Consider the following 22,182-nt stretch of genomic DNA (forward strand, 5'->3'; position numbering starts at 1 on the left):
GGTTAATAATGTTACATCTACTGTTAGCTAAACCTCATATATGGTACACAAGTCTACTGAGAAATGCTTGGCTATGACTCATTAAAACAGAATTTGGTTTATGCTCATGATGTCACCAATGTGACAGACCTCGGTGAAGTAGTAATTGAATACATTACAAATATATGGAGTAATGCAAAAAAAAAGAATGACTAATTGTGCCTGTAAAGCTAAACCAAGTCACGATAAGCTCAGCCATGGTGGCAAAGCAGTACCATGTAAAGATCAGGGACTATATTCATAAATTATCTTAGAATAGTCGTTAAGCGGGTACAGATTTATGTCTAGGCATTCAACCTTACAAAAATTGATATCACCCTTGTGAAAAAACTCAAAAAATGTAAAATAAAATAAATCTCAGCCTTAACTATGGGTCAGTGGTTACTTAAATTTAAGCCCATGCTCATAAACTATCTTTGAATCACCGGGTCTGATCCGACCATCGGGCAGTAATGTCCAGATGGGCCGGTCTAATTCTTGGCTAATATATGGCCATCACTTGCAAGAGATCTTTTATGCATGTGATTGTAAAAGAATATGAATGCAGTAGACCACTCCACCGCAACTTTATTTTCACCTGTCAGACCAAACCATTCAGCCATTTACAGATGACCGCTAACGATACAGGTCCATGCAAGTGGAAAGCAGCTTCAGTGGCCTCTGCCATGGTGCAAATCAACACAATAGCTCCCCAGTGAGATTCTCATACTTTTATGTATTCAAAAACAACACCACAGAAATGGATTAGGAATGTTCTACTCCAAAAATACAAATGCCAAATCACAGACGGGGTATTGGGCCTGTTGAGACACAAAATACCAGGTCTGCCTTTTTTTATTTTTTTTTTTCTATCTGGCACTAAAAATACCGCTGCTACTGAAGAGTCGATCACAGTCATGTAATTGTATGCAACCATTTAAGTTTCAGCCATGATTAAGCAATCACAAGTCAAATTAAGTCTCTATAATCAAAAGGTATCTAAGAATAGGACTGGCATTGACAAGTCCTGTCATCTTCCACTGTAGTTCACAACCAGAAAGTCTCAGTGATGAGTCAGCAGTGTGACAGATCTGGGAGGATTGCTTGAGTCTATTGCAGATATTTGGAAAAACAAATGGCACCCAGTGAAATCAAGACCGTTTGATTTAGATTTATCTTTCAAGAGAAATATTGCAAGTGTCTTTTTGAGTCTCCTCAGTGGGCTGGCAAAGATACATCAAGCACATTTCAAGTGGACTGAAGATCTGGAAGACATTTTTCAAAGCGATTTATTTATTTTTTTCCTTGGTCTGCAATGTAATGCCACCTGAATGTAATGTCACCTGTGTCTCTGTAGATACATGTGAACAGCTGGAGGCATACATCTTGTGTTCAGTGCACGTTCACTGTCACAATATGCTATGAGTTTACCTCCTTCATGTCTGTCAAGCAATCTACGACTCTTAAAATGAGTATTAAGCTCAGGTGGCACAAAAGGCACACAGAAACTCACTGACCTCAAATCACAGTCCTTTATTAAAGCAGCTCAGTGTTTATCCACTTCAAGTCAAGAGAGGCAGCAACCAGAGTTGTAATTTTATAGAGTGATGGAAACGGCTTCATATTCCAGCAATGTTTCAGTCCTGGTGAGTGTAAAAGGACATCCCCCGGCCCCATTCCTGCTCTCCGAAACACACCAGGGTCGTCGTGATTATGTTCTTTGATTTTACAGTTCCATGGTAGGCCAAGAATAATTTTAACCAGCTGAGTTATGAACCCCTCTGATCTGGTCTCGCCACTCAGTCAGCCAGCCAGCCAGCCACACAGGCAGTCAGTCATTCATTCCATCAGCCGGCCTTTTTTCATTCTTAACGAGAGCTTCTGTTAATGTCAATCAATAATGCAGCGCTTAATGGATCAAAGCGCCTCAAAGGAATTGGCATTATCTCTGTTTAAAGTCAGAGTGAAAGAGAATTGATTCTTTTGTTCTCTTTGTCATTAGCTTGCTGGTAATTTTATACGTATGAATGAATCAATCAGATGGCCTACTGGCAAGTTAATAGCTTCCCCCCAATGACAGCTGGGAATTAGCCGAGTGGATTGTTAAACCAATTGCTAAGTAGGTTTGCCATGACAACAGTTTTCTTACAAGAGGTGAAAGGTTCAAGAGGTTAAACTGGATGGTTACCATGCTAACCTTTAACAGTCCTTTGCTAGGCCAGAGCCTTCAAGCCAAGGATATAGGACCGTTTCAGCATAGGATCACATTAGAAATAAGCTTTTATGTTCCATTGCAGTCGATTCACTCGGTACAACACAAATTGTATGGGACGTAACAGTGGCTCACTCTGCACTTTCTGCTGGGTCAGGGTTGCATTAGACCTCAGTGGGTCAGTTCGTACCTGCTCTGCAAGGCATGAATATATGTCCCATACCATGCATACTGTACCGAGGGAATCGTCTGAAAGGGAACGTAAGGTTATGCCTATAACCACTGTTCCCTGAGGGAGAGGAACAAGGTATAAACACTACTATGTACCGCTTCACCAGATGAGCTCAGTGAAGAACGGTGTTGTGAACTGAAGGATGATGCTGGTGATGGTACTATATAGGAGGTGGGGTATGGCCTCCATATGTTACCACGCATCATCTGCCCTACAGGTGTGAATAAAGGTCTTCAGCCAGACACAAGAGGACATTACATCACATACAATGTGTGTTGTACCTCGTACCTCTCCTTCAGGGAACAGTGGTTATATGCATAACCTTACATTTCCTTGTACTATCCCTAACTTTAATCAGGTTATCCAAGATGGACTACTATATGTAATTATCTCAGACGGTGTATGTTACGTATGTTGCAAATCAGTTCACTCGGTCAATAAAAACACTGTTCACTGTTAAAAGTGTAATCGTGAGACTGTAAATAATTGCCCTATTTGGATTTCACACCAGCCTACATTGCTCTTGCCAGCCACAAAGGCAAACTCTTGGTTGCCTGTCTCCTCTCTTTCACACTGTCCCCAGTGCACAACACAAACACATACCACCCTGCTCCCTGAATGTCAAAGAGCCTAATTATCAAAATGGAAGACATTTTGTACCGCAATTTGAGGCTAATGTTGACCAGCATAAACATTAACAAATGCCAGGGTGAGCATAGCCTTTATATGTGCCGTTCGCTCATGTGGAGAGATCTTCACACCAAATTACTTTCCTTATTGGCAAATGTACATACATGGTAGAACGTAACACAAATCATCAGAGTCTCTGGTCAATTCGGCATATAAATGATCCACATAGCAGCACTTTACTTCAATAAATCTCAACTTGTGGAATTGGTTCACACTGCTTGCTACAGCACACCAAGGTGTATTTTAGTCTAAAAAGATTGTGGGAATAATAGACAACCCAATTCTAAATGTTGAGAATTGTCAAAATAAAGTGGCACTTGTACTGGGTATAGGCTTTGTCTATAAGCATGGCAACATTAGATTGCCAATGGAGTTTGTCATGACGTGATGACGTTGATGCAGGTTGCGGACAAAGCTTGTTGGTCAGAGTGAGAGCCTAATCCTTCCCTCCAATTGTGCCATCCACTACCTACCAATATTTTTTAGCTTTGGGTAACAAATGTTCACCATTGGAACTTCAGCACCCATCGGGGCATGGTGATTTTTGGCTAGCAACAAGCAGCTGGCAGGCTGGTATCTGACAAACTATGGGGCACATCATTAACTATGCATACTGTAGACCAATTCATTCAAATCTGAGTATATGTGAAATCGGTTACACCAGGAAGTACCTGGCTAGATCATTGTTCAATCCCTGGGATATTGTAAGATATGTAATTCAAATTACCTTTGGCTATTCATAGGATCTCCTTCAGTCTGAGCAGTTTCCAGCATCTGTTTTGACATGCCCTCCTTGTTACTTGCAGGCAACAACTTTGATAACTGACAGCAAGTTCCCATATAAGAAGCACCGGATTTGAAGCACTCAGTTGGAGGCAATAGCCTAGAGCGTATAGAAGCAGGCTTGTAACCAGAGGATTGCTGGTTTAGCTTGCCGGCTGAGAAAATGTGGGTGGCAAAAGTGAATGATTAGTGCTCTCTGCTCCTTCAACCACTGCCGAGTTGCCCTAGAAGGCACTTAACCCCCAACTGCTCCAGTAGAGCTGCTCAATGGTGAGCAGTAGAAGCCTGTGGTTGTACTGGCCAGCTCCCAGGTGTGAACGTGTGGAACTGTATGAATTTTAAGCAGGGCAGCCGCCATTCACTTAAGCAAGAAATCACATTTTGAAATATGTGAACTAAGTGGCCAAATCCAAAATTGTAACAACAAAGAACGCCAAGATTTTCCTTTGTTAAATCCGGACTCAGAGTATTGATTTACTGTTATTTGTTTCAACTCTCATCTCTCTTCTGCCATCCTAGACCCAATAAAGACGGCCCAGGGCTCCCTCTCCCTCAAGGCCTACAGGCTTACCCCGAAACTCATGGAGATCTGCAAGGAGAAAGATTTCACACCTGAGGGGTGAGTCACAAAGAACACACACATGCAGAACACACACACATGCAGACACTATATGGATGAGATTCACACAGAGATGCAGATGCCCACAAACAAATCCTGATATATATGCACACACAGACAGACAGACACGCCAATGCTGGTATACATGCATAAATGTACAGGAAGATGGAATTGGCCTTTTTGCCTTTTTTGATTTTGCTTATTCAATGGATGCAAATGTAGGCTTGCGTATCCACAAGGGAGGCATTTAGTGGCTGTTGGAGATGGATGCTGATGATGATGATTTATCAGTTCGCCCTTGCCCGTCAAATAAACAAATGTACCATGTTTACGCTTTTTGTGACCCCAAGGCTTATCGTAATTGCTTTTAAATTGCAGCTAAAAATGAACGTAATGAGGGGGCATTTTCCAGGCAGTTCCGAGTAGTCCGAATGCACGCACTCGGACGTGTACAAACACGCGTCCATGAGGACACGCACAGACAAATGCAAGTGTAGCAACTAAATGAAGCGGTCCCCGTGGTATCAAATTGCTGTCCATTCAGAACATCAGATATCCAATTTTAACTGCACTAAAAGCCAGTGTATTTGCAGGGAGAAGGAACCGTTTGCCTGGATCGTTTCATTTCTTTCCCTCCCAGTCTCTTTCTCCACCTGTGTGTCTCTATGGCCATCCACTCTATTAATGACCCAGTGTGTTTGGCCCAGAGTCAGGATCCTTCTCATTTCTGCAGCTTTTCATTAGTTCCTATGATTTATTACGGCTCCAATCTGTAGCTATCAGTGTTTCCAATAAGTCTGTGATTGAAAGGGGGCTGCTCAGGGCAGGAGAGGACAATATCACCGCATTACACCAATCTTGTCTACATCCCATTATTTTCAGGATGGACTGGAAATCTGAATATCAATAATGATTTTTTTTTTCCAAAGATGCTGAACTTCAAAAGTGCTTCAAAAAAAATTTTTCCGCTACAATGTTGAGGAAAAAGCAGCCTCTTTCATGTTGGTGTATTTGATGTTACGTAAGCTTGCATATATTGTGCACCTTTTTTGAAATGAAAGGCAGGAATAGATGAGTGCTGAATAGACCCATCCCTTTGAACTACCCTCTATGTCCGCTGGGCTATGGAGGCAGCAGTCAATAGCCTCCACTTCAGTAGACAATCTGAAGCATCAAATTAGCTGGCCTGTGGAGTCAACCTTTGGCTTCGTCCAGCGGGGCCCAACTTGGAAAGAGCATGGCATTAAGTGTGCCAATGTCCAATAGGGTTGAGCGATTTGTCCTGCCTAGAATGGGCTGTCCTCATATTGCCTCATAGATCACTTTTTATATAGCTCCGCAGGCGCTTGAAAGGTCATAATATGCAGGCAACATTTTAAAGCAATGTGGATGAATAATTTTGCCAATATGTATAACAAACAGTATTTTTTCCATTATCGATTTTCCTTATATCACACTGTTATCCACACTGATTCTGTCCCATTAACTAATCCCTCACCCACACTGAAGGTAATATTGCCCATTTCCATTGCCTCAAAAAGTTGCCTCTGTTGGGGCGTCCTGGTGGCTCAGTTGGCTAAGTCGCATACCGCAACGTTCGAATCCGTCCCGGGACGTTTGTCGCTCGTCATCCCCCCCTCTTTCTCCCTCCCAGTCTTTCCTGTCTCTCTCTGCTGTGTACTGTCCAATAAAGGCAAAATGCCAAAAATAATCTTTTAAAAAGTCTCTTAAAAGTTTGCTTTAGGAGACTCTATTTGGAATACAAAACAACGTCCTTCAAAATGACCTAATAAGGAGCAAGTGATCAGTTTTACGCACCATTCTCTTATATCTTGTGGAAAAGCATAATATAAACGTCTTCCGTTCAGGCACGGTGCACTTGGTGGATTAATGCAATGAGTCTATCGATCCCATAACAAGCTCAACGCATCTAACAAGCCAACATTAGACCTATACAGACATTAGTTTGTAGCTCATGCACTGTGCACAAGTGACAGGCTGAACCAAGGCAGTCAATCAATGCTATTGGATTTATGTGAGACATTAAACAAACTTTGGAGTTCCATTTTGTGTTAACAGGCCCATGTCAGAGAGAGACAGCTTTTAGCTGTTCAGGAGCAAAGAGAGGTGGTTAAAGATAGGCTGGTGCTTTGCACACTTATTAACAGAGCTCATAAATAAATCATTTAAGCTACTAAATTTAACATTGTCAGCTAGGGGTAGGCAATATGGGTAAAATATATCACAATATTTTCAGAAATTATATCACAATATTATCATAATATTATAATATTATCACAATAAATTTTAGTTTTGTTTTTCTAAGGCCAAGTCACAATTGACTGATAACTACAACCCAAAGAGTAACAGTACAGTTCTCTATTTGCAGCCTTTAGTGTATTAAGTACACTGTAAGTATTATGTCATTTATATTATATTATGTCATTTAGCAGACAGACCGTATATCAGTCGTCATCAGCTAAGCCTTCAATAGGAATAAGTAGCATTAAGTATATGCCAACAAGACAATAAAATGTTGAAAAATGTTTAACACGTGTAAAATACTTAACAAACTTAACAAAGACTGTTTGGATTAGTCAGAGTTGACCAGCCATTAGAGGGCTGTCATTAAAAAAAAAAAAATCAACACCACGCTCTGTTGCGCGTTTTGTACACATCCTCCAGTAGCTGCTTTTGGTAGCAAAGCCACACAAGGGAGCATCAAGTTTAAAGTCATCAAGTTCAAATTCTACTGGTAGTAGCTTTAAACATTGAAAAAAAGAAATGACGAACAATACCATGAAATAATAAAATACCATCAAATGTCCCAGCTTCCAGGCTCCTTAACCTCACATCTCGGCAGCTCGGGCATCATAGAAAATTCTGACTTTTTCAGTCATATTTACCTCTTTGTTGGGTTGTTCATGTGCGCCGAACTTGTAATTATATTTCCGACAGCACTTTGAGGCATAGGTTGGTCCAGTGCTTAATTTGTAAATGATGAGGTCCTGGAACACCAAGTGGTGGGTGTTCCTGCGAGTCGGTCTGGAGGGAAAAGTTTCCGGAACATATCAAGACAACAAGCGCATTGGAGGCACGGTGGTGCTCAGTGCAGCCATATAGCTTACTGTAGACCTAACAGTCTAAACATTACGAAATGGCCAACTATATGACCTTAGAGCTCCGACTACTGGGGACCTATAACAATATTTGATTATTGCATAGGCTACATAATGCTCATTTTGTCCAAACGGATGGGTTTTTACAAACTTGCGCTTGGCCTCGCGATCCGAGAGTGATGGTCGTTTCTTTTTGGGCATTTTAGGACTTTGTTCTTTGTCCTGGCTCGCACTGACATTCATACATTTGATCTTCAGTCATGTAAACCAATAGGAGCAGAGCTCTCCTATGGGGCGGACTGTCATCGGTGCTGCTTCGGCAGCAGGTTAAACCAATAGGAGCAGAGCTCCCCTATGGGGGGGCGGACCTCCACGAAATAGAACTACGGTACAGTATAGTCGGTGCCTTGGTTAGAAATCTGCAACATTTTTTTTTTGGTGTGACCAAACTTATGCCAGACCCCTGAACAGTGTTTTGGCAAATTTTGGAGGCGATTGGAGCAATGGCGTGCCTTGCAACTCCGGACAGACACATTGCCAATTATAGTAGTAGGATAGGATGTTATATTGTGGATGTAATGCATTGTGTGTGTTTGGAATATAAACATTTTTTTCTTTAGCAACATAAGCTTTTATCTTCTAAAACATTTAATTCCACTAAACAACAATAACGAACACCAAAGACTACATTTCACTAATACTTTCATTTAACTAAACATGATACAGGAATATATCTGGGAAAACTTATCTTTTTTTCTGCCCTGTCTTTTTCTCCTTACTCTCTAGCTTGAAAAAGGCCAACATTGGCTTTGAGCATATGTTCGAGGAGGTGCCCATTGTGATCAAGAACTCCCACCTCATCAACGTACTGATGTGGGAGCTGGAGGAGAAGTCCACAGTCGCCGACAAGCACGAACTGCTCAACCTCTCCAGCAGGTCAGATGAGTTTACAAACTCAGATATAAGAATGTGAAGAGTGAATGAAGGTATAAGTCCCATCTGTACCTATGACCCACCTTTTAAAAACATTTCTCACAGTCCTAGATACAAATCCCAGTGGTTCAGTGTTTTCTTTTTTTTTTTCCAATGGTTTTCACTAGCCAGAAGCTAATTTGTTCCAATCTTAACCTGAATAAGGAAATACACGTGTAAAGGCCTGTGTAAGATCATAATGGGTGTAAGCACAACTCAGGTAAAACATCTTTCTGCTCAATGTAGCAGTGTGTTTGCTCACAAATATGCCAACATGGCAACACTCACGTCATGTGCTGCACAAGTACATTACAGTGTCTTCTGTTTGCAGATAACACTGAAAATAATACCACTAGCATCATGATGTTGTGTAAGTGCATCAATTGGATCTGACATAAAACAAGTGACACAATGTTGTCCGTTGGCAGGCTTCGTTGTGTCCCATCCATCTTTGTATAAGCTAACCCAACAATCAAATGATTGTGAACATACCCATTGAAGAATTCTATAATTTCTTATAAGCTCTTAGCAACGTTGGAAGTGTCAAGGCAGATTTTTTCCCCCCACTATGTAAAACCTACCTGGAAAAAAAGCAGCAGACTTTAAAGCTGTCATGGTATCTCTTTAAACCTACAGGCTGGTCTCACAGACATGGATTAAAGCTAGTTCTAAATTAAAATTGATTTGACATTAGGGAACTCTTAGGCATTAATCCATGTCTTCTAAACTGTTCCTAAGTGTACCACATCGGGGAATGAAAAAGTGGTCTATTGATGTATTCGGTCTTGTGTTTACACATCATACATGGTTCCAATAGTGTTAACAAATAATCCTTCAAACTTTTTAACCTGCTAGGAGCACTAGATGGATGGGGTTTACAGTAACAGGACATTTTATATTGTTTAATTTGCCAGACTTTGAAATGATTCATTCATTGTGTTGTCCTACGTGGCAAACACTACCCATCTGGCACCTTAGTAGAATAAAATGAACCCTAAAAACATTTTTGAATTGGCTCAGATCTGTTAACCACACTGAGATGGCAACCCACACAGATTCCAGTTCCTCGCCATGGTTTGGCCACTTATCTGATGACATGAGGTTATACGGTGTACCTAGATATAAACTTAGGTACAGTAAATGTCACATCTAAAGGTCAATGCATATTATGCCAGAAATGCTTCCAAAAACAGGACCTGCCACCAAACTTTGTTCCATCACGAATAATTACAGTATCAACACAAATGTCACCCCACCATATCGTCCCACAGTCTAGCTCTCTGGGTCTCGCATTCAGATCTCAGAGGCTCTCAGCATCGGTCTCGGGAGAATTTATCAGCAATCATTTATGGAGATAAACCACTGTGAGTGGAGCAACAGCTGTGAAGCTGCTAATCAAAAAGCTTCCCAGGGGCAGGTGTGAGAAATTAGTACTATACCGACTCAATGTGCTGATATACACACTGTTGGTGTGCAAAACACACTATACACACACACTATGCTCACACACTATGCACTGCTGAGGAGCACATCAGAAGCTGTTGTGATTTGTAAAACAAGCAAACCACGAACCAAATGAAGCGTCCTATGTGCAAAGCTATCTAGGATGCATGCGCCCTGCCATCCAACCTTGGCACTAGCCCAATCATTTGTTATCAATTGTCAAATTGACCCAAGGCCAATACCCCACTTGCCCTTGCTGCATTTTGTTCCATTTTCCAAATGACTACTGTGAAGTTGAAGCATAAGCATAGTTTTTGATGTGACCCAAAGTGGGGCAGAAAAAGCCTGGCCCTCCCTATAGGTTTCCCTGCATGACTGCCGATGAGATGTCTGGCAAGATGAAATTGTTTCCTGAAGTTGTCAGATTGCTGCGCAGCTCTGCCCATGTATTGGATTGTAGCGTCCGTCTCTCTACATCTCCCTGTGACAACCCCACCCTTTTCTCCTCATCTCCACTCCTCCCAAAAAAAGAAAAGATAATGGGTTTTATTTAATGTTTTTCCTTTTGTCTCATTTTCCAATCTGCAGCCACATTTGTCAATGTCATCCATGTCTAAGGCTGAGTGAATGCAGTTCCACTCCAGAAAACAGGGTTGTTCTTACCATAGATGATGATGTTGATCGTGGTGATGGATTGCATGAATGGAAATTCATTTATGTAGCTTTTCTCCCAAGAACCTTGAAGTGCCTCTTTATTTGTAATGTTACAAAATAGCCTGTATTTGTCTTACCTGCAGTGAGAGCAGTGTGTCCAGTGGAGTCCAACTGGTGATCAGGGGCAATATAAACTGCACTCATGTTAGCTTTCTATCTGAGTGTTGAGCTGTGTTATAAATCTGCAATTAAAAAGTATCAAGCTACTGTTTACAAATCCCGTTATGAACACATGCCAGTTTGGAGCAAATTGTGTTTCACTTTAGTTTTCACAACCGGAGGCTCTGTTGGAGTGGCTACAATGCTGCTGGTCTGTTCATCACCAAATGTCAAACATGGCGTGATGTGCACATCATGTGCATTAGAGATCGATTTAGATCAATTTCTATACATTGACCAACTTTTTGTTTTGTGGTAGCCGTGCCGATATTGTGGCGGTGCGCCACAGATGAGCCTATGAATGGGAAACACTGCACTGTATAGTATCCAATAAGGAAGCATGTGAGTGAGCAGTAGGGGAAAGCGAAAAGTGAGACGCTATGAGTTTTGCAAAGGAAGAAAGAGTGAGAGGCGAGAGGGAGGTTGAGAGAAAGAGAAATGGAGTAAGGGCCATAAAGGGAGGTGGTGACAGAAATGTAAAGTGAGAGCTATGACCCTTGGGGGAGAGAGACATGATCCAGTGAGATGATGGGAGCCCCGCAGTTTCTTAGAGAAAAGGTTCTTTTGCTCACCACCTTCTCATTCTGGGACCTGCTCAATTGATGGTAATGTATGGTTATTGTCACGGTCAAGGTCTGATGTAGCCTGTTATTCAGCCCTTACAGTATATCCCATTAGCAAGTGAGCTGTCCTCACTCTCAACCCCATGTGCTGTATGCCTTTTGTGGTTGATACAATGGGGTGAAAAGGCTATTATACATCTCAATTGATTTTTTTTTCTTAAAAGGAGAATTGGCAGACTACCCTCCCTGTAATAGTTTTTTTTTCTCCCAATCGAATAATGAAGGAGGGCAGGAAGAGTGGAGAGAGGAATGTGACTAAATAAATAGTATGGGCCAAGCATTCTAGCCCACACCACCCTCAGCACATCATGGCAATTGTTCTCTTATGCCCAATGGCAAGAGCGCTGCTGTTTTGACATTTGTAAATGCATGCCATATTTTTAACTTAATGAACAGGAACTACTGTTGGTAGAGATATTTAAACTAATGCACTAAATGGGGGTTGCTAAACTGATAAACAATTTTTGGGTGATATCCAAATGTGATATTGTCTTTTGTGTGTGTGTGTGTGTGTGTGTGTGTGTGTGTGTGTGTGTAGTGAGTAAGCTGTCAATCATACAGTCCAGGCAACTAAAGCTAATAGGAATGTAGGAAAAAAGCTTCATGATCGCGAATTGATCCCTTCAGTCATCTTCTTAGGCCTATGCCTTTAGCACCAAGCTCCTCCGTCATGTAGTGTTGCGATATTGTCTCTCTAGCTAATACCCTGGTTCATTAAAGTGTATCATTCCTCTGCAGAAGCAGGCCAGCAGCCTGTCCCAGGCCATCATTTAAAAAAGGCTGCATCATACTAAAACACTCAGTGTAAGCATGGAAGTCACTGTAGCGTTGCTTCCTTGGCAGCTGTATCAAACAACACTTGATCCCCTCTGAACTAATTTCACTTTACTGAATGTCAGCCCATTTCTGCCTGTAGATCAATACAATTCCAGAGTTTGTCCTCTGTTGTCCTGCGTGAATATGAACAACCAGGCCCTAGCACAGATGCATCATATAGGCTGCACTTGAACCTGGGCTTAAAACAGAATCTGTGATGATAGGAAATCCCTCGATGGACTTTGATTTCTAATTCAGGATTGATCGAGAGACTTGCTGACCTTTGTGAATAATTTAACCCTTCACTGTGGCCAGACGCTGTGTAGTGTAAAATGCATTATTCAGCACGCATTTCCTTTCCCACCATGTCAAAACGGAAACCTCTTGTTTTCATGTTTTCATGATGGAAAATAGCACTCAGTGTGTTGTTATGAGAAGTGCTGTTTACTTAAAGAATATTCAGGCCCTACTTTTCATAAAGCTGATAATTTGTTCATTTTCCTCCTCCCATCTAAATTCACCTTTGCCAGATCTGAGTCATGCACAGTGGCATGGTTCTTTTAGATCCTTCCTCACGGTCTGATATGTATTGACATTGCATTTTATGGTAGTCTTGTCGTTCACTCTCCCTTACCCGCCTAATAATGTCTGTACTCCCAGCCTCCCATTCACAGATCTGAAACCACCCGCTGCGGTGTGGTCTTCCTAGATCCTTCCTCGCTGTTAACACCCAGCCAGTGCAATCAGGGAGGTGGGTAAGGATACCTGGAAAGTGCCCACTAGTTGTTAATATTGATGCCTATTTCAAATTAGAACATTCACCGTTTTGCTGAATAATTTTAAAGCATTTAGACATGCTTTCATACTGCATAATTCATAAAAATTGCATGGAAATCACAATAAGGGCCTAGTGCAATATCTATATAGCAAGTCATAGTTTCCAAAATACCGTTGTACATGTTTACATGCTTACATGTTTTGGTGGATTGAAGATTTACCTTCAAATTCCATGGCATGTAAGCAGAACAGCTTGCAATCACACAATCATTTCCTTTTTCAATGCAAATACAATATATTGCCAATTTCACCATGTCCTTCTCTTATATTGTGAATGACATTGTAGCCACTTATTTAATGAAACGTACATGCCAGATGTTTTGAAGGATCTGCTTCTGAGTAATTTATGGATGAAATGATTTCCTGCATACATTACAAATGCTTTCCACACAAATTTGCTAGCATATTGCTTGATGAATGAGACCCAATTTTTTTTTTTAATCGGCTACCATCAGTGTGTGAGAATCAAGTGTGACACAGCTGGGGAGACACAGGAGGAAGGTGTTGTGGTGGGATTTGGTCCTAGGCCTACAGGTGTAGTTCCACAGAAGAGATGAAGGTCCTAAGTTCTGCAACATTATTGGCAGGCTTTGTGGCTTATGTGGATTTTGTTGATGGGTTTGATACCTAGTGGAAGATTGACAACTGACCACACAACAGTCCTCGCAGGTAAAAATGATGGTATTGGAAACAATCTTTAATTAATTTAATTTAAAATAGCGGAAAAGACTATTAGAACTGACTAAGAAGCCATACGCAAAGAAAACAAGTAAAATGTTTTTACATGAATCTTTCACTTTAAAATGTCCTTATGTGCTTCAGCAAAAGGTTCAGGTTAGCTACCCCACAGTTAAATATGCAGGGAAAATCGTACCTGGGCACAGATGTGATGTTGATGTAAAGGGGGCCATTAGAAGTGATGGTGACTGAGAACATAACTGCTATGTCTGTGTCCACATGCCTAGGTACCTATTCAACTGTATGCAGCTGTGTGTGTGTGTGTGTGTGTGTGTGTGTGTGTGTGTCAGGGCTGGGGACAGTACGGCTCTGCATTTAAGTGTTAGGTGGATTATTTGATCAGTTGCATTCAACGCACACCCTATGCAGGTGCCAGACAGTAATATTGATGGGGTTGTTAATCAGTGAGTGAAGCATGTGAAGATAGCGTGATACATCAGGAAGTGTTCATCAGTAGTATGTTCATACATGTATGTACATGCGTGTGGTCATATCTGCCAGCTCAGTGTGAGTGCTTGTGGGCCTTTACATAAACGTGTGTCTGCATGTAAGATGTGATGAGAATGTCAATAGTTGATGTGAGGTTGATGGTAGCTGGGAGCCCAGCTGAGATTACCATGTTCAGTGACTCCAGTGTGTGTGTGTTTGCATATGTATGTGTGCTTCTTTTTATACGCATGCTGGTAGGAATACACTTGAGTGCTGTTGTGCTCCTTGTGTTTATCCTGGTGTATGCCCATACACTTGTTTGAATATGTATGTATGTAAGCTCTATCCATTTACTTACATTTTTGCCATTTAGCTGATACTTTTAAACACAGTGACTAACAAAGGGAGTGCAACAGTGCACCGATCTTAAAGAGTCAGAATCGTTGTTTCCTGGCAGAAGGGTTAGGAATTGATCAATGTCAATTCCCTACTGATTCCATAATGATGTGATTCCTCAACCATTCCCTAATCAGTTCCTTTCTTATATACTGTATATTACCTTCATAGCACCCCATCAGTACTACATCTGTAACTGAATTGCTTGAAACAAATTTAAAAATATTTACTCTTCACATAAAAAACTTGACTCCAAAATTGTATACACATCACCTGTAAAGTGGGTAAGAGGTTCTTCTCCTCACAGCAGACAACTGAAGATTGGAGAGGGACACAATTCAATATAATAAAAAATTGGAGTGGGGGGTGGGGGTGGCAGGCAATCAGTAACAGGAATCAATAAGGCAAATGTGTTTCGATCCAATCGGCTCTGGAAAAATTGGAACCGGTTTGTCAATGGAACTGGGCCTCGGTTCCCAAACCTACCTGGCAGTAGATGTAAGAAAACTATTCCTGATTGAGAGCTGAGGAGAGTGGTAGGAAAGTTGTTTTTTTTTCTTCTTTTTTCCCCCTAAACAACAGCCTTTAAGATTGTAAAGTCGATGGATATGGAGGATGGGTGTATTTTTGACGAGATGTTTCAGCTTGCAACAGATGATGGGGTGTGACTGCTGTTCACACACACACACACACCCCTACACCCCACACTCACACACATGCACAGACAACAATAACAATATTTACAGTGCTGGCAGCCCTCACAGATATAATTGTCACTTAAATACAAACAGTCAGTCCCTCTTCTTCCACTCTACATATTGCATTGTGCAGCCTCCAGACATTCATAAATTAGATAATATAAGTCCTTAGGCCAAAATACAAGAGGGACAAGAGTTGAAGAAGAGCAGCTCAGTCTTGTCAAGGTTGAACTAAAGGTGGTGGGCGGACATCCCGTTGGAAATGGGACCCATGGGATGGGAGAGAGAAGAGAAAGACCATGAGAGCCGAGTGTTGTCAGCATGGCAATGGTGGGAAAAGATGTAGGATGTGATAACGGACCCAAGTAATGTAGTGTGGAGAGGAGAGGAGGGTCCCCGGGTCTGAGTTCTGCGGATCCCCGGGGGAGAGGTTACATGACAGTAGCTTTCCAAAGGATGACAGTTCGCTTTCCATAAGAATGATTAACCAGGTAGGACCACGAGCGTGCCGACTCAGAGATTCCCAGGGCTGCAAGTGTGGCAAGAAGCATCTTATGGGTCGGTCCCAGGATAGAGGGCTACCTTGAAGCCGGACTGGTTGCGCGAGGTGTTTAGTAGTAAGGCTTAGGGGTTAGAGAGTGAATGTATGTCAGTACTGCTCACAAGTGCTGTATAGGAGTACAAATATTTGTGAGTGACATGCTGCCATTTTTCCCCAGTAACCACCTTGAGAAGAGCCTGCAGCTGCTGATGGACAGAGTGGATGACATGAGCCAAGACATTGTCAAATATAACACCTACAGCCGCAACCTGAGCAAGCAGCAGCAGCAGAAACACCAGGTAACTTGCTTACACACACGCGCACACACACAGACACACACACTGAATCTTTCATGCACAGATGCACACACACACCACCTACAGCCAGACTCAGAGCAAGCAGCAGCAGAAAACATCAGGTTACCAGCACGCACATAGCGGAGGGAGGGAGAGAGAGGGAAGGGGGGGGGCCACACACACACACAAACACACAGAGATTCACGCACAGATGCACCTACAGCCACAATCTCAAAGAAACAGCAGGTATCTCTCTCTCAACCATGGACTACAGCTGTAACCACAGCAAGCAGCAGAAACACCAGGTAGAACACACACGTGGAAGCATGGTCATACACACATGTGCCAAGCAAGCATCAATGGTAAACAGACCATTTCACTAACATACGCACACAGTGATGCGCATGAACATAGTCACATAGATCAATACTCAGTAAATAGCAGCTGTAAAAACACAAGGTACCACCGCGGGGGCAGAAAGGGTGTGTGTCTTCGAAGCCAAGTTTCAGTGGAGTGGGAAATGTTCCAGTAGTGGCTAGACCCAACACACACTAATGAAAATCGAATGCCAATCACAGTTTATATTATTGAGTCAATCACCTTCTCATGCTATTTTTTACCTTGTTACATTATTTTTGAATGGCAGGGCTGACTATACGCTCTAGACTCAGACACCTAAAACGCCACAAATGTGTCACCTGTAGAACGCCCAAGTAGAGCTAAAAACTGCCTTTAGGCTTCACTTTAGACACAAGCTGCATTTACCTCTAATGTATACTTATGCGCCGCGGGAACACCGCCACCTACATCGGCGCCTTCAGCAACCAGGGGCAGTAACGACATCAGGACACGGGCTTTAAAATTTCTGTTGGTTTTTGAGCGGATAATGATGAGATAAAAATGACAAATGTTAACCTCTTCAAATATCCGTCACGGCGTTATCGGCCCGACTCATCCCTCAGCTCGCCGGAGCCGCTGACGTTTGCCCACCGCAGATCGCCATCGGTTCAATTTCAGACGTGCTTCTCCCTGCATCTGCTTATTTTCCCTATCAAAGAACTTGTCATTTTCTTCCCTTCGAGGGCTCGTTCTTTGATATACAGTGTTCCAAATTTAGCCTCATTTGAAGTGGGACAGGCTAGGTTAAACGCCGCGCGTTTTGTTCAGACTGTCTTCAGATACTGTCGAGGCACCCGGCGAGAGCAGAAACATAAATGATGGATGCAAGGCTCCTATCAATAAACAGTAAATTTTCATTTTAACGATTAGGCAAAACTCCCCTGATTCATTCTTTTCCAGTACCTTGAGACACACCACTTGAAGCTGAAAGTTCAGTCAATAGCAGCTGCAAAAGCACCTTGCAAAACATACACACATGCGCAGAGACTCAGGCACACACACCACCTACAAGCACAAAGTCAGCCAGAAGCACCAAAAAGACCAGAACAGAGAGACACACACACACACACACACACACACACACACACACACACACACACACACACACACACACACAGATGCACAGAGACTCAGACACACACCATCTGCAGCTGCAACCTCGGCCAGAAGCAGCACAAACATCAGGTAATGTGCAAAACACAAGCTCACACACTTGTACACACAAATTCCTCAGGAAAATGGAAGCGCAAGGTGACTCATTGGTGTGCACCGCGCGCACGCACACTTACACCCACCTGCATACGCCGACATCATTCTGTCGTTATTCTCTCTTAGTTGAAGTGAGAAAATATCTGACGAATTAATGTCGATCTGGGTTGAGTCATCATCATCTCGGCTGACAGCGGACGAAACCACGACCGCGTTCATAGACGTTAGGCAACGAACACACAGGCAAAGGTCAGGTGTGCTCCAAACACACACGCATGCACAACCGCAGACGCACACACATGTACATACACACACATCCCGAGGCCAATCACATACACTCCGACCATTATGATCCATCATACTCCACCACCGACCTTCTCATCATCACAGCCCCCAAGCAGCCCGGCCTTAACCCAGCAACACACACACAATATCTCACACAATATCACACATAGACAGCCCCCTATTATGGTGTCTACTTTGTTCATGTTCCATGCAATTCTGCACCGTTAACAAACAATATACACACACAGAGAAAGGAGAGTGAGCCTCTATTACAGCCTGCAGAAGTCTTGTGCTCCATACAATCTTCCACTATTGACCCAACTGCTTCCTGGACAAATGGAACCTTGTTAGCCATCATAGAAAGGCCCAAAAAGGCTCGGTGACCAGAGGGCTGCATTTTTCATTTATAGCTCTCTGAATTTGGTAAATAGCAGGTGCCCAGGCGCACTCCGTGGTCAAATGAGTCTTTGTACCAGGAATTGTAAATCTTATTCCCTTTGATTTAGTCGTTATTTTTTTTTATTTTGTTTGGCAGGTAAGACATGGCAGTGGATGCGTTGTTCATTCATTTAACCTGGCAGCAAGGACACCTGTGTTAGGAGATAAGTTATCGTTTTGTATATTTACAGGTGGCGCCGGCCAAGCCAATTATGGAGGGTGGAGCACAAGTGCAGAATCATGTTTTTGTTTTTTTTTTCTTTTTTGATGTTTGATTGGTTGTTTGCCTCTAACATTTGCGTACAGTTACGCATTTCCATTTTGAGTACACGCAGTCGCTCTTTTAATGCTTTGGCAGGAAAACCTCCAGAGTCGTCGGAATTCATTCAAACAAATGCCGTTTTGTGTTTTTCGTTTTTTTTTTTCTTTTTCATTACTCCTCGCACCCAGTCGCGCCCGTACAGGTGCGTTGTGGGATGTTTAGTTGAAAGCACTCAAGTTGCTCCCACACCGTTTTTCCTTGCCCGCCGCAACCTCCCCTCACACCGGTCTGTGTCAGTCTCTCCTCCATCTTGCCAAATTAACAAGGCTTTTAGGATCTCCAGAGACCCGGCACCTCACTGATTTACCGACTGTCAGCCCTCCACAAATCACTCCATCCCTGTCAGCACTTATAACTCTCCTCTCTCTCTCTCTCTCTCTCTCTCTTCCCCCCTCCCTCTCCCCTCTTCACCATGTCCCTTTACATCTCTCTCTCTCCTTCTTGTTACTGTTTCCTGCTCCTTTCCTCTTCTGCCTGTCCTCTTCCTCTTTCTTTCCCCTTCCATTGTCACTCTTTCCCCTGCTTTCTGCACTCCCCTTTCTCTCTATCCAACTATATTTCTCTCCTGGTTCTTCCTGTTCCTGTCTTTCTTTCTTCTCCCCTCATCTCCCTCACTCTTTCCTCATCCTTACCCCCCACCCCCTTATTTCGCATTCTCTCCTTTCTCGGCTCCATCTCCCACCCGTCTTCCCCTTGTTCTTTCGTCTCTCCTCTATATATCTTTTCCTCTTGCACCTTCCTCTCTCTCTGCCCCCCCCTCCTCCACCCCCACCCCTCTCTCTCTCTCTCTCTCTCTCTCTGTCTCTCCCCCTCCAGTATCTCCAGAGGCGGCAGCAGGAGAACGCCCAGCGACAGAGCAGAGGGGAGCCCCCGTTGCCCGAGGAAGACATCACCAAGATGTTCAAGCCTCCCCAGCCCCCTCCGCGCATGGACACGCTGCTTATTGCAGGTAAACACACACACACACACACACACACACACACACACACACACACACACACACACACACACACACACACACAGATCACACAAATGCATGCTTGTATGTACACCCAAGCCCCCCTACGTGCATAGTTCTGCTCAACACCGTCACGCTCCCAGCCTTCATCTACCCCCTTCCATTCATTTACACACACGCACACACACACACACACACACACACCGGACAGCACTCGTCATCCCAGGCAGACAGAACCCCCTCCCTCCAAACTCCATCAGCCGCCTCTGCTCCCCTCGCAGGAGCTCAGGTTCTGTTTTGTAATTATCTCAGCCATTATCCTGAAATTACATTAATCTAAAGTTTATTGACTCAATCTCTGAGTCGACCGCCCCCTTCCCCGCTGTTCCCCGCCGCTCGGCTCTCCCCCGCCTTTTATGAACATTCTGATCCTTCCGTTTACCCCATTCCCCACTAATTTGATGTTTTTGTTGTGCTGCCGTTTTTTTTTTTCCCCTCTCCCGCCTCCGTCTGTGTGTGCGCACGTCTGCTTACGTACGTATGAATCTGTGTGTGTGTGTGTGTGTGTGTGCGTGTGTGTGTGTGTGTGCGTGTTTGTGTGTGGGTGTCTGCGCCTACCCCCAACAGGGCAAATTAACAACTACTGCCAGAATGTGAAGGAATTTACCTCGCAGAACCTTGGGAAGCTGTTCATGGCGGAGGCTCTCCAAGGCCACAACAGCTAGAGGAGAGACGGAGTGAGAGAAAGAGGGAAAGAAAGTGCGGGAAGGATGGGAAGGTAACGGAGAGGCAAGGCCCTCGCAAAACCACCTGCAGAACGGCGCTGGATATTGTTTTTCTCCGATATAAACGAGATCTTTCAGAATCATTTGATTTGTCATTTAAATAAAAGTCTTGCATCTCCACATCTTCACCGGCTCCTTGTATGTTTTCACATAACAGCATTCAGGTTGTTGAGGGAAATAACAGCATATTGTAGACCAAGGCCTTGCACTTCTTCTTGACTGTACAAAAACTATTCGCTATGTACAGAATAATAATATGCTTAAATGGTGCTTGCACACAATCGATACAAAATAATTATACAGTACAATGGTACACATAATTAGGTTTATTGCTACATGTTTTTCTTCTTGCAGTTCAAACATCAAGCAGGTAGAACCAATTATGCTGATTCTGCTGAAGTGTTGGTTTGCATTGTGGCAACAATCATTTCCTTGTAAGCACTACTGCAATAAAGTACCTGTGAAAGTTGAGCGTTAAATGAAGTGCCAGTTACCTGACTCGGCCCCCTCAGCTTCACTGCACTAAATAGGCTTTTGGTTGTTTTCTTCTTTGCTGAAGTAAAATTACATTACACACCAGAATTCGCTTTTGTTCCACACACGTAGCAATTAGCACCTGTTTGTTTTTCAGGTGCAAAAGTAAAGCCCTGAAACTGAAAACAAAGGCTTTTTTGTTGAATTTAAAGACAACATTTGAAGGAGGAACCACAGGTGTGTCAAATGAGAGATTGAAAGTAAACACCGTATGTCCTGGTTCAACCTTCTGCTTTGAATGGCATTGCTTACCATTATACACGGGTGGAAAACAGGTGCAAAGCACATATTTAACACTAGAACTTCCCATATGTCACTAAAGTTGCCAAACACTCAACAACACAAATTTAGCAAAATTACCACCAGGGGAACTAATGGGGTATGTGTTGCATAAAAATACACTTAAAAAAGTTTAAATAAAAGCCATGGTGGTGATCATTTTCCTTTTAAAATATACCTCTCCTACCAAAATACAACTGGAACTGAAATTGAACAACAAATGTGAAAACTAAAACACCAAGGCTACACTGAAAACTAAACTGAAATTGAAATAAAAATTGAAACTATATAAAAATCAAAACTAATGAAAAATCCAAATCAACAATAACCCTGTTCACTCTTCACACTTTGTACTTTTGCTGTACATTTGTGGATCTAAGATGAACCATAGACAAATATGTCCTACAAGATACATCAGTACAGCAGAAAAGGCGCACATACGGCTTTTTTAATGAGAAAGCGTATGATGGACATATCTTAAAATAATGCTTTCCTAAATAAGGGCTTAAAAAAAGATAAATTATCCCCCACCCCCTATAACCCAAACATCACAGGTTGGATCCCTGCAGCAGCCAGAGTGTGTCCATCATTTGCCAGTGAGGTCAAAGTGTCCTTCAGCAAGTCGAACTGGATTAGAG

The 22,182-nt window shown here is 42.8% G+C and overlaps 1 protein-coding gene across 1 annotated transcript in view; it reads left to right on the forward strand.

Annotated features, from left to right (window-relative positions):
* Nucleotides 1-20,855, forward strand: part of LOC139647903 (eukaryotic translation initiation factor 3 subunit H) — a 56,368-nt gene extending 35,513 nt beyond the window's left edge. The window contains exons 4-8 of the mRNA XM_071523913.1: nucleotides 4,455-4,554; nucleotides 8,460-8,609; nucleotides 16,218-16,338; nucleotides 19,805-19,937; nucleotides 20,574-20,855. Of these exons, the coding sequence (XP_071380014.1) occupies nucleotides 4,455-4,554; nucleotides 8,460-8,609; nucleotides 16,218-16,338; nucleotides 19,805-19,937; nucleotides 20,574-20,671 (602 nt within the window). The 3' untranslated portion in view covers nucleotides 20,672-20,855. The remainder of the gene's footprint in view (nucleotides 1-4,454; nucleotides 4,555-8,459; nucleotides 8,610-16,217; nucleotides 16,339-19,804; nucleotides 19,938-20,573) is intronic.
* The last annotated feature ends 1,327 nt before the right edge of the window (nucleotides 20,856-22,182 follow it).

The sequence above is a fragment of the Centroberyx affinis genome, unplaced genomic scaffold, assembly GCF_046629955.1.
Source record: "Centroberyx affinis isolate AG114_WGS23_722 - 3 ecotype Tasmania unplaced genomic scaffold, CSIRO-AGI_Caff_v1 ptg000102l_1, whole genome shotgun sequence".
Classification (NCBI taxonomy): domain Eukaryota; kingdom Metazoa; phylum Chordata; class Actinopteri; order Beryciformes; family Berycidae; genus Centroberyx; species Centroberyx affinis.